Source organism: Bubalus bubalis, chromosome 21 (assembly GCF_019923935.1).
Source record: "Bubalus bubalis isolate 160015118507 breed Murrah chromosome 21, NDDB_SH_1, whole genome shotgun sequence".
In the NCBI taxonomy this organism is placed as follows: domain Eukaryota; kingdom Metazoa; phylum Chordata; class Mammalia; order Artiodactyla; family Bovidae; genus Bubalus; species Bubalus bubalis.
Window position 1 is genome coordinate 14,303,461 of NC_059177.1, and position 14,015 is coordinate 14,317,475.

General features: G+C 40.2%; 1 protein-coding gene across 10 annotated transcripts in view; it reads right to left on the reverse strand.

Annotated features, from left to right (window-relative positions):
* ULK4 (unc-51 like kinase 4) overlaps window positions 1-14,015 on the reverse strand; it is a 505,777-nt gene that overhangs the window by 452,320 nt on the left and 39,442 nt on the right. For all 10 annotated transcript variants that reach the window (XM_045163883.1, XM_045163885.1, XM_045163880.1 and 7 more), the window contains exon 17: window positions 9,880-9,958. In XM_045163883.1, coding sequence (XP_045019818.1) covers window positions 9,880-9,958 — 79 coding nt within the window. The remainder of the gene's footprint in view (window positions 1-9,879; window positions 9,959-14,015) is intronic.

Below are 14,015 nucleotides of genomic sequence, written 5' to 3' on the forward strand. Positions count from 1 at the left end.
TTTTCTCTCCTCTATTTTCTTAACTGCAAAATTCTCTTTCTCTCTTTATCTATTCTTTCGCCAACGCCGTCCTCCTGAGGGAATCCCTGGATCCAACCGGGGCTGGACCCCGGTAAGCTAGGACACAGAAGCAACCTAGACATCGGTCAACAGATGAATGGATAAAGAAGTTGTAGTACATATACACAATGGAATATTACTTAGGTATAAAAAGGAATGCATTTGAGTCGGTTCTAATGAGGTGGACAAACCTAGAGCCTATTATACAAAGTGCAGTAAGTCAGAAAGACAAATATTGTATATTTACACTTAAAAATGGAGTTTAGAAAGATAGTATTGATGAACCCATCTACAGGGCAGCAGTGGAGATGCAGACAAAGAGAACAGACTTATGGGCACAGTGAGGAAGAGAGAAGGTGGGATGATTTGAGAGAGCAGCCCTGAAACATACACATTACCATATGTAAAGTACACAGACAGTGGGAATTTTCTGTTTGACATAGGGAACCCAAAGTTAGTGCTCTGTGACAACCAAGAGGGGTTGGATGGGGAAAGAGGTTTAAGAGGGAGGGGACATATGCATACCTATGGCTGATTTATGCTGATGTATGGCAGAAACCACCACAATATTGTAAAGTAACTGTCCTCCAATTCAAAATTTTTAAAAATTATTTTAAAAAAGAATCTGCCTGCCAATGCACGAGACACACGTTCAATCCCTGAGTCAGGAAGATCCTCTGGAAAAGGAATTGGCAACCCACTCCAGTATTTTTGCCAGGAAAATGCCATGGACAGAGGAGCCTGGCAGGCTACGGTCCATGGGGTCTCAAAAGAGTGGGACACGACTTTGCGACTAAACAACAAAATGCATTGAAACTTTTATTATGAAACACCTATCTCTACCTCTAGTGTTACTCCCTCAGTGTCTATCTTTTTATTAACATAGCCATGCAGCTTTCTTATTAGTAGTGTTGCTATGGTATATCTTTTTCCGTGTTTTTAGTCTATCTTCATATTTAAAGTATGTCTTATGTAAACTTCATATAGCTAGGTTTCTCTTTTTAATCCAGTATGACAACCTGTGCCTTTTAAATGAAGTATCTAGGCCACTGAACTTTAATGTAATTATTAATGTGATGTGGTATAAGTCTATCATCTTGCTATTCACTTTCTATTTGTCCCATTTGATCTTTCTCCCTTTAATCCTCCTTTCCCAACTTACTTTTGATTGAGTTCAGAATTGCATTGCATTTCTTCTACTGACCAAATTAGCTATAGCTGGCTGCTTACTTTTTTACTGGATACTCTTGAGATTATGATAGCATCTGTTAAGTAATCACATTTCACCTTACATCAGCATTACCCTATTTCACATACAATGCAAAAACACATACAATGTGTACATACAACATAATATACACAAAAACTATAGAATGAGCTAGAAAAAAATGTTTGATGAGATAATTATTGGAAATTTTCCAAAATTTTCTGAAGTCTCCGGATAACTTGGAGGCTGTGTGTTTGTGTGTTGACTGACACTCCCTGGAGCCCAGCAGAAAGCAGTAGGGTGAGAGGTCAAAGAGAAGCAGAAATTTCAACAATTGCCGAGAGCTGGGGATGTAAGAGTTTGGCGGTCAAGTCCCACCAAGTTAGGAAATGGGACTCAGTCCCTTGACCTGGGAAGACTGCTGGGTTCTACTTGGAGCAAAGGCCCGAGGATAAGCCAGCTCACACAGTCAGCTTCCTTTCTTCCAAGTTGGGTGTCCCCTCCACCTTCTACCTACTTCTGTTCTATATTGTCTAGATTCCTTATCATTATTGGCAGAAGCTTCTCATCCATTACCAGAACCACAACTCCAACCCAGGTCTGATTTTTATGTCAGTTTCTCACCTGGAAAGAAGTGTAAACGCACACTCCAAACAGTAATAAAACCCAAAAAGTCTGGTTACAAACTTCCATAAAAACTTTAAACTTTTCTAGAGCTAAAGATAAAATCAACAAGCTTCCTTGATACCTCCCAGTGTAGATAAGTGGACTGCTCCTTTTCTTATTCTTCCTGCAAATTCCCCTTCTTAACTAAAGGTGTAGCTCTTCAAGAGCCTTGAGTTCAGTTCAGTTCAGTCACTCAGTCGTGTCCGACTCTTTGTGACCCCATGAATCGCAGCACACCAGGCCTCCCTGTCCATCACCAACTCCCAGAGTTCACTCAGACTCACGTCCATCGAGTCAGTGATGCCATCCAGCCATCTCATCCTCTGTCGTCCCCTTCTCCTCCTGCCCCCAATCCCTCCCAGCATCAGAGTCTTTTCCAATGAGTCAACTCTTCACATGAGGTGGCCAAAATATTGGAGTTTCAGCTTTAGAATCATTCCCTCCAAAGAAATCCCAGGGCTGATCTCCTTCAGAATGGACTGGTTGGATCTCCTTGCAGTCCAAGGGACTCTCAAGAGTCTTCTCCAACACCACAGTTCAAAGGCATCAATTCTTCGGCGCTCAGCTTTCTTCACAGTCCAACTCTCACATCCATACATGACCACAGGAAAAACCATAGCCTTGACTAGACGAACCTTTGTTGGCAAAGGAATGTCTCTGCTTTTGAATATGTTATCTAGGTTGGTCATAACTTTCCTTCCAAGGAGTAAGCGTCTTTTAATTTCATGGCTGCAGTCACCATCTGCAGTGATTTTGGAGCCCAAAAAAATAAAGTCTGACACTGTTTCCACTGTTTCCCCTGTTTCCCCATCTATTTCCCATGAAGTGATGGGACCAGATGTCATGATCTTCATTTTCTGAATGTTGAGCTTTAAGCCACCTTTTTCACTCTCCACTTTCACTTTCATCAAGAGGCTTTTTAGTTCCTCTTCGCTTTCTGCCATAAGGGTGGTGTCATCTGCATATCTGAGGTTATTGATATTTCTCCCGGCAATCTTGATTCCAGCTTGTGCTTCTTCCACCCCAGCGTTTCTCATGATGTACTCTGCATATAAGTTAAATAAGCAGCCTGACAATATAAAGCCTTGACATACTCCTTTTCCTATTTAGAACCAGTCTGTTGTTCCATATCCAGTTCTAACTGTTGCTTCCTGACCTGCATATAGGTTTCTCAAGAGGCAGGTCAGGTGGTCTGGTATTCTCATCTCTTTCAGAATTTTCCACAGTTTATTGTGATCCACACAGTCAAAGGCTTTGGCATCAGAGGGCAGATACACTGAAACCATACTCACAGAAAACTAGTCAATCTAATCACACTAGGACCACAGCCTTGTCTAAATCAATGAAACTAAGCCATGCCCGTGGGGCCACCCAAGACAGGCGGGTCACGGTGGAGAGGTCTGACAGAACGTGGTCAAGAGCCTTAGTTCCAACTAACTGCTGCTGGGCAACCTAAGACGTCAGCTTCTGTTCTCAAGTTCCACCAGCTCTCTAAACTCAACGACAGTAACTGCCACCCTGCCCTGCCTCAGATAGCCTCAAAGTCTTACCATTTCACATTTCAGCTCCCTGTTTTTGACTTGTGTGAATTTCCCTTACTTTCCCGGACATCCAACTAACTATTTTAAAGTCTTTGTTACATTTTATCCTGTATTTCTAGATTTTTTTGTTTTTGCTGCTGTGGGAGGATTTCCAAGTAATCTAAGTAGCTAAGTTGTCATAGTTCGAAAAACATATGCTATTTTATAAGTAGAGAAAAACAAGTATAATAGATGGTACATGGGAAAAACTCTAGGTAAAAATGTCATTTATGTACATGAAACATGTACATCCCACAAAGTGGAACAAGTATCATTTGTTTTTCAAAAAAAGTGATACATTGGAAATGAGGATTGTGGGAAATAAGGACCATGGCAGAGCTCGCTGTGTGCAGTTGATTCAGTAATGAAAAGCTGCAGCATGCAAGGCACCGGGGGAGCAGTGCAACTGTGCAGCGTAACAGAGAACAAGAACCTGAAGTGGACACGCTATACCACAACCTTTCAAATACATGCCGGAACAGTCAACTGTCCGTAAATACAGTTCATCATGTCCTGCATTTAGAGTTCCACAGGCACACAACGTTCAGAGAGACCTAAGCTGAATAATGCCTCAAATCACCGCTTAACGTAAAATTCAAATCTAAAACCACAGGGAATTTGGCTCTATGTTATGTGGCAGCCTGGATGGGAGGGGAGTTTGCGGGAGAATGGATACATGTATATGTCTGGCTGAGTCCCTCTGCTGTCCACCTCAAGCTATCACAACATTATTAATTAGCTATACTCCAATACAAAACAAAAAGCTTTAAAAAAAAAAAAGTCTAAAACCAATTCAGTAGAACGCTGAATAACAGAGAGTCAATACCCGTAAGTTATGATTTCATAAGATAATGATTATCCTACCAAAAAAAATTAGGACATAAAAAGGAAAATAAATGTGAAAACTAGATGAATTTTCAAACAGTAACAGCAATAATACAGTTGCATACTCAATGGACTAAGTGAATCAGTCTGCTGAAAATGAGAGAAAAACACAGTGGGAATTAGTGACAGTTAATACATTGATTAGCGTGTCATGAACTAAAAGGTTAAAACAGGACAGTTACGATTCATGTAACTCTTCAAGTTATTTTCTTACTGTACACCCAACTTGGCAGTGAAAGTGACACTGCCAAGGAGACATCTGGCATCACCTCTTTAATCAAATGATCCAAGTAAGTTCAAACTCCATGTTTCCTGACACGATGAAATATGAAGGACCCAGCATCATCTATGATATAGGTTTTCTAAAAAGAACTTAACTTGAATCCATCAAGTCTCTAGACCTAACTTAAAATTTATAGGAAACGGTGGGACTAGAGAATCAAAACTAATGATACCAAGAGAAAGCAAATAGACAAATATAAACACTGCACAAGGCAACTCAGGCGGGCTTTTCAAGAACTTAGTGTCATGGGGGGAAACCATGGGGAGAGAAATCCATAAAAAATATGAGCAAAAAGAATCCAACAGAGCCTTATAAAGATGTTAATACATCACGAGTGGAAGGCCTTCTAAAAATGCTAGGGTGGTTTAATTTTAGGACTGCCATTGATATAACCTACCTATTAATAGAGACAGGAATAAAACCCATACAATCACCTCTATAGATGTCACAGAATGAAATTTAACACTCATTCATGTTAAAAAAAATATGCTAAAAATAAAGAACTTGGTAGATGCTAATTTAACATGATTTTATACCAAGGCCAAGTATTAATGAAAACACAGAGCACTGAAAACTCTCTTTCATTGGTGAAAGGAGTTTAAGGCTATACAACTGTTTCAGAAAACAGATTAGATGACCCTGTGAAGTTGAACATACACATATCCTATGACCTAGTAACGCTAACTCCTGGGTTTATCCAACAGAAGGCTCACATAAGTGCATCAAACTGTTTTTACAAGATTTACCTGTAATAGCCAAACATGGCAAACAACCCGCATGTCCATCACCAGCAGTGTGATTGTGTAATTAAAGGGAATGACAGACACCTAAGACGAGGGTGGATTTCACAAACATGACATGAAACAGAAGAAGCCAGAGACCACGTGCCATGTGATTCCATTTAAACATAACTCAGTGATAGGCAAAGTAATCGCGGCATCAGAAGGTACGGCAGTAGTCACCTTCAGAGCAGAGGGAGAGATCAGTGATCACGATCAGGCCGGAAGGGTCTCCTGGCGAGCTGGCAATGCTCTGTTTCTTGAACCAGGAGCAGTTTCCTGGGCCTCCACTTTGCAACAATTCACTAAGCATGAAATGTATGTTTAGTGCACATTTCTGTATATCTGTAACACTTCAGTAAAAAGAGTATTACCATCTTTAATCCAAAAAGCACACACAAAGCAATCCCTGAGTCTATAATCCCAAAATATGTAACACAAAAGGAAAATATATATAGTTATATATCAAATTGGTGACAAGATTATTTGAATTGATCTGAAAACACAGTAGATTGTATCCCCAGGACCAAAAAGTAATAATAGTAACTTAAATAGCGCTTTGTAATTTTATTGTTACTAATAATATGGTTATTACTTTTAAACCACTTATTAACTATCGGTTAAAGAAGATAAGTGCATTAATGTCATGACCAATGAAGGTTTTCAGCCTCTAACAACAGCACTTGAATTTTTAAATAGAAAAGTTGTGAACTGAAAGTATGGGTACGAGTGAACTTGCGATTTTTCTCTTTTCGAACATTTCCTAGCTAGAAGAAACGACAATCCCAGCATCAGTGACACCCAGACCCAGACTGTGCTCTCTAAACACCACTGTCAGCTAAAATTAAATAAGGTTTCTTGTAGAACTGACTTCGGAACTAAGGCTGACTATTCCCAAGAATAGTGAAATCTTCTTGAAATCTTAGAAAGCAACTAAGTTATCAGAGACAACAACTGGCTCACCCAGAAAGAAGAAAGGAGCAAACTCGAACGGGCTGCTGTTGGACTGAGATGGAACTCAGTCCACAAGACTAATGCCTACAGAAGACTGAAATATACAAACATACATATGTAAATCCGTAATTTCTTAATACAAAAAAAAAATCCCACTGGACAGAATTAAGACTACTAATGCACAACGTGTTATTCTGAATATTGGTCTACAAAGGTGGATAATCATTCATCCTGCCTTTGCTAAACACACTGTATTTTTGGATAGCCAATTAGCTGAGATGGGAAAGTTCTAATACCAGCTGTAAATGAGAAAAGAATTATAGAAAGAAAAAAATTATCATTTTGGGAACCCTGAAGGACTAATGGCAGGGTTAGGGTTAGGGTTAGGGTTAGGGTTAGGGCACTAGGCGCTGATCATCGATAGAGGCTAGAACTTTGCAGAGTGATGGAAAAGTTCAAAACCATAGCGCTGGCAGCACTTGAAGCTAGTAACCAGTCACGCTATCACTAGCCAGACATTATCATTCGCATCTTCCTGTGAGTCAGTAGGAAACACAGAGCACCAACTAGGAAGAATTCCTACCCTTTCTCCATAAAACAACTTGAATCTAAGCAAGTCTGCATATCTAAGCAGTTCATGGGAAATACAGGTGAAAGAAGACCACTAAGGAGAGAATAAAACTTAATGGAATTCAGCTCCGGTCAAAACAAGTGCCAATTTGTCTTTGATAAACAAATGGCACTAAAAAATAACAGGAAAATGTTTGAAATTCAGGGACTTAATAGTCAATGTTCTGTAAATGCAGTACCGGACCTTGTTTCAGTCCTGGTTCAATGAAAAAACACACAATGACATGTGTGAGACATCAGGGAAATCTGAACACTGACTGGTATTCAGTATTAGGCAACCACTGGCGATTGTGTTAACTGTGATAACAGCATGGTGGCTGTATTTTTTAAAAGCCTTTTCTGTTAGATATATATACTAGAGCATTTATGAACACAGTATGAGGTCTACAATTTTTTTTTTTAATACTATAGCGGGGGTTGGGGAGTGGGAATGTCCCTGGCAGTCCAGTGGTTAGGATTCCACACTTTCTGCTGGGGGCTGGAGTTCAATCCCTGGTCAGGAAACTAAGATCCAACAAGCAGGCCACACAGCACCACCAAAAAACAAACAAACAAAAAAAACTGTAACGGGGAGGGAGAGGCATAGGGAGGAGACAGGGAGGGGAGTGAGAGGGTAAGACGACAGACAATATTCGTAAAATGTCAGTAACTGTTGGAAGTGAGCTCAGTATTTCAGCCTCTCTACTTTTATGTATATTGAGATTTTCCACAATGAATATGTTTAATGAAGGGATCAGACTAGAGTATCTGTTAACATTCCTTCCAGTTCTGAATCTTAAGGTTTTATATTCAATTTCCTAAAATATATCCACTGCATGTTTAAGATTTAAATATATGTAACATAATATCATAATATTTATTTTAAATTATTACACATAAGAACCACAACAAACGCAGGGTTATAAATGTGTTGCCCAGGAGGAAAAGTATAAGAAGCTGGCTATATTTTTCTGTAGAAAACATAAGGAAGAAGTTAATAAATGCTTCTAAATATATACAAGAGACCACAACTAGCTCTTTTCTGTAGCCAGTGATGGCAGAATAAGATGGAAGGGACTTAAACTGTATCATAAGAAAAGTAAAATAGATTTTTCTCCATCCATCTCTTCTGTCTCCTGATAACAAATTATACTGCCACACTTTCTTACCATTCTTGTAATCGTTTATTAAATCTTTTAACAGGGACTGAATACCAGATGTACACACGTTACTTGGCTGGCTAGGCACCATGGATTACAGTGATGAATAATGAGGTTCTATAAAAAGAGAATGAAACAGTGCCATTTGCAGCAACATGGATAGACAGAGATTATGATACCAAGTGAAGTTAAGACAGAGAATGACAAGTATCATATGATATCACTTATATATGGAATCTTTTCAAAAGAAAGATAATACACATCAACCTATGTACAAAACAGAAATAGACCCAACAAAACAGAAAGAGACCCACAGACAAAGGGAAAAAAAAAAAAACTTATAGCTACCAAAGGGGAAAGGGGAGGAGGATAAATTAAGAGTTTGGGATTAACATATATACACTACTACATATAAAATAGATAACAAACAAGGGCCTATTTGTATAGCACAGAAAACCATACTTAGTATTTTGTAATAACTTATAAGGGGAAAGAATCTGAAAAAAGAAGAGATATAGACAGATATACGTATAACTGAATCACTTTGCTGGACACCTGAAAGTGACACATTGTAAATTATACTTCAATAAAAAAAGAAAATTTTAAAAATTAATAGAATAAAATGAGGTCTATGCCTTTAAAATGCCTACAGGATCTTCAACCACGAGTTTTATTGAAAGGTACTGGAGAAAACTACATATGAACACACAATTGTGCTACAGAAACCTCGTCTCAAAAGAGTTCTGAACCTAAGGTCATAGATGGGCCTCACAGGAGTCCTCATCTCCTGAAATGACTGCACTGTTCTCAAGAGGCTGTCGTGACTGTCCTTAATCTAAAATGGGACCGGAATCACATCTCATGCAGCAGAAACCAAAAAAAAACAGGGAAACGACAAACAAAGTGCCATGTACTGCCAAGCTTATTTCTTCCTGAAGTTAACTTGTAAAAACTTTGTTTCCAGTGTTTGAGCGTCCCCTAGTGGTTGTCTCAATTGCTACAGTCAATTGGTCTTAATGGCGGTTACCTTGTAAACTTTGTTTCCTGTGTTTGAGTGCCATCTAGTGGTTGTTTCGATTGTTACAGAACTAAAAAATTTGTTGGATTCAATAGACATGAACTTGGGCAAATTTCAGGAGATAGTGAGAGGCAGGGAGGCTTGGCGAGCTGCAGTCCATGGGATTTCAAAGAGTCAGACACGACTCAGTGACTGAACAACACAACACAAAAATTTTGTAAGCAGTAACAGAATTTTTAAACAGATGGCATTAGAAAGGAGCACCTGACACAATTTCAAGTTACTTTGAAAATCCCTCCTTATCCAACAGAAAACAATTCACAATATAGTATATGTTAATTCAAGTTTCCTAGATAGCTAAATACACACTATTACTTTTTAAAATTAACAGCGGCAGACATCGAAGAAATCTAGTTAATGAAACAAGCTTCATCCAAAAATGGTTAAAATCACGATGAACAGAGCCCTGAAGCCATGTAACTCCACCACATCTCCCTCAGTAACTGCCAGCGTTGAAAATGAGAGGCAGCGCTGAAGTGTGGCGGTCTGCCGAGGTTACTTTACAGCGGCTGCCACATTCCACGAGAAGCAATCAAGTCAACACCCACGAGAGCCGTATGTTCTAAAATTGAGAACATTCTCTGCCATTCATAGCATTTCAGTAATAAAACAAATTACCTCAATAACAGGTGCATTTTTCTGGAGCTCAGATGTGTGTGAGGCCAGTAAACCAATCACCCGAGCGACCTTGGCCCTTCTGTAAACAGAGAGAAAATGGGTTCTGAAGTGGAGAGTTAGGACCAAGGAAATCAACCCCATTTAGTTACATTACACAACTGTTAGCATCAACATGAGAGAAAAGTGGGATGGGATGGGGTGAGCATACTTTCCCCCACGTGTATGGCCCAGGGGCATGTTCCCTTGTGTACACAGGGAGACATGAACACAACGCCCTCTGCAGCACCATCTGTGTGCATGCGTGCACTGTCACTCAGCCGTGTCCGACTCTTTGTGACCCCATGGACTGTAGCCCACCAGGCTCCTCTGTCCATGGGATTCTCCAGGCAAGAACACTGGAGTGGGCTGCCGTTTCCACCTCCAGGGGACCTTCCCGACGCACAGATCAAACCTGCATATCTGGCGTCTCCTGCTCTATGGGGACGCACAGTCGGACACGACTGAAGTGACTTAGCAGCAGCAGCACTGGCAGGTGGATTCTTTACCCCTGAGCTACCTAGAAAGTCCATTTGTAATGGTGACAAAAACTGAAGCTGTGCTTTAATAGTGAAATAGAAAGTAAAAATTTTTCAGTCTTTGCCAGAGAGAAGAAAAAAATAGTAATTACCCCTTTCAGTATGTGAATGGTTAAATAAACCGTGGTACATACAGACAATGGAATATCTGGAATATCTGACAATGGAATAAAAAGAATGAGCTATCAGCCATGAAAAGACATGGAGGAACCTTAAATGTGTGTTACTAAGGAAAAAAAGCCAATCGGAAAAAACTACATACTTTATGATCCCAACTACATGACACTCTGGAAAAGGCAAAACAATGGAGGCAATAAAAAGTTCAGTGGCTAAATAAAAGTCAGAGGTATGAACAGGCAGAACCCAGATTTGCTTATAATCCAATAAAAACTGTATGATACCATAATGATGGCAACACATCATTCAACAGTGTCCAAACCCGCAGACTGTTCACACCAGAATGAACTGTACTGCAAAGTACAGAGTCGGATGATTTTGACATGTCCGTTTAGGAGCCTCATTTGTAACAAATGTGCCGTTCAGGTGGGAGATACTGATACCTGGAGAGGCAACACGCATGGGGAGCAGAGGCACGTGGGAAATCTCTTTACCGTGCCCTCAATTTGCAGTAAGCCTAAGACTGCTCTAAAAAATAAATTCGATAAAAACCAAGAAAGGGTGGATTTTATCTCAATAAGCGAGTAAGAAAGCACAAGAAAATGCAGAGTCAAGAGATACAAAATCCCACATCCATCCTACAGGAGTTTCAGGAGCAGAAAAAGGATGAAATAGAGATGATAAAATCATAAGGACAGAGAAAAGCAAAAGAAAGGCTAAAGCCTTTAAGAGACCGACTGGCAAGGAAAATTTGTAAAAAGATATATCCTAGTAAAATGTTGCAGGCCTGCAATATAAAGAAAAATTCTTTTTTCACTGAAAAACAGAATGAAGCTGGTCACATGTAAGAGGAAGAAGAAAGAGGTGGGCTGCCCTGAGTCTTCCAAAACTGCAGTCAGCACACGAGTGAATGAGCACACTCAAGGATGGGTGTGGTCTGGAGGTCCTGGGAGGCCTCATTCAGCCTGCTGGGCCTGAGCCCCAGAACCACAGCCAGAAAGTTTCAAAGGAAGGAGCAACTCCAGAAGCACAGCCTCTGAGAGACATTCGTCTTAAAAAAAGTTTTTTTTTAATTCTGAAAGAAACCGACCAAATGAAATCCAATCCATCAAGAAGTGAAGTAACTTACAAATGGAGAAACTGTATTTTAAAAAAAAACTGACAATGAGCATTTACTTTATTAAAGTATCAAACTGTACCAAAAACTAGAAAACTCCTTCCTAGAACATCCAGGGAACCGAAAACAATATTGAAAAACAAGAACAAAGTTGAAGTCACATTTTCTGATTTCAAAACTTACTACAAAACTATGGTGATTGAGACGCTGCGGTACTCACAGAAAGACCGATTTATAGATCCATGAAACAACAGAGAGCCCGGAAACAAACCCTCACCGTACGCGGTCAGCGTGACTATCAGCAAGGCTGCCGACAGCATTTAATGGGGAGAGGACAGTCCTTTCAAAGAACAGCGCTGGGGAAACTGGAGATACATACACAAAAGAACGAACCTGGGGCTTTCCTGGTGGCTCGCTGGTAAAGAACCCACCCGCCGATGCAGATGACAGGAGTTTGATCCCTGCTTTCGGGAAGACCCCACATGCCTCAGGGCACCTACACCTGTGCGCCACAGCCACCGAGCCTGAGCTCTCGAACCCGCCAGCTGCAACTACGGAAGCCCTCGCCCCCTGCAGCCTATGCTCTGCTACGAGAGAAGCCACCGCAGTGAGAAGCTTGTGCGCAACTAGACAGGAGCCCCTGCTTGCTGCAACCAGAGAAAAGCCAGGTGGCAACAGTCAAAAATAAATAATTAAAAAAAAAAAAACCTGGACTCTTACCTAATACTGTATTAAAAAACAAAAAACTCAAAATAGATCAAACACCTAAATGTAAGAGCTAAAACTATAAAACTCGTAATTCAGTTCAGTCGCTCAGTCATGTCCAACTCTTTGTGACCCCATGGACTAGAGCACGCCAGGCTTCCCTGTCCTTCACCATCTCCCGGAGTTCGCTCAAACTCAAGTCCATTTAGTCGGTCAATGCCATCCAACCATCTCGTCCTCTGTCACCCCTTTCTCCTCCTGCCCCCAATCTTTATGGTCATGATTTTCAAGCCCGGCATCATATTTTTCTTAGCAAATGAAGACGTTCTGACTGGAGTGGAATAGAGGTTCTGGTACATTTGCAAATGAATTTGTGTCTGTGTATGGACCTTTCATATAAAAATCTTTTATATAAGGAAGTGTAGAAACACTCACATTACTGATGGACACTGTACAGGCAGAACAGAAGCCTGTCCTGGAGAAGACCAGAGTCCTGGGGCTTGTCTCTGAAACAAGGGGTGACTTTGGGCAGTGGTGACCCCCAAGGTCAGAGGAATCTGAAATGGGGTTTCCCACCAAACATGGAGGCTGGTAGTCCTGTTCAGACTTACAAACATTCCAGTAAAGAGTGCAGAATAGAAAAAAACATGAATGTAAAAGCTTTATGTATTGGATGTGGCAATGATTTCTTGACTATGACACTAAAATCACAAACAAAAGAAAAAAATGAAAAACCTGGTTGCATCAAAATTTTTAAATGTAGGCATCAAAGAAGACTATCAACAGAACAAAAAGGCAACTCACAGAATGGGAGATAAGTCATGTACCTAACACAGGGTTAATATCCAGAATACACACAGAACTCCTATAAATAAACTAAGGCAACCAAAAGTGGGCAAAGGACCTGAAAAGACATCTCTCCAAAGAAGATAAACAAATGACCAATACGGACATGAAAAGATGCTTGACATTACTAGTCATTAGTGAAATGCAAATCAAAACCACACTGTATATAACTTCATACCCATTAGAAGAGCTACTACCGAAAAGAAAAGAGAAATGGAAAAAACTAAGGGTTGAAGAGGATGAGGACAAACTAGAACCCTCACACATTGGTGGTGGGAATGCAAAATAGCGCAGACGTTGTGTAAAATAGTATGACGGTATTCTCAAGAAACTGAACAAAACATTATCAAATAATCCAGCAATTCCACTCCCAGGCATATTACCCAAAAGAACTGAAAGCAGGGACTCAGACAGGTATTTGCACACCAGTGCTCACAACCACACTATCTGCAATAGTCAGAATTAGAAGCAACTCCAGTGTCCATCAACAGATGAAAAGACAAACTGTGGCATACACATATGCGGAATATTATTCAGCCCTTAAAAAGTAAGACTTTCTGATCCATGCTGCAAGACAGATGAACTTTGAAAGCATTAAGGTAAGTGAAATAATGCAGACACCAAAGCACAAATGTATGATCTCACTCCTATTAAGTACCATGAAGATGGAAATTCATAGAAACAAAAGAACTGAGATTATCAGGGTCTTGGAAGAGGAGGGATCAGGATTACTGGATAAGAGCTTCTGTTTGGAACTGAAAAAGTTCTGGAAATTG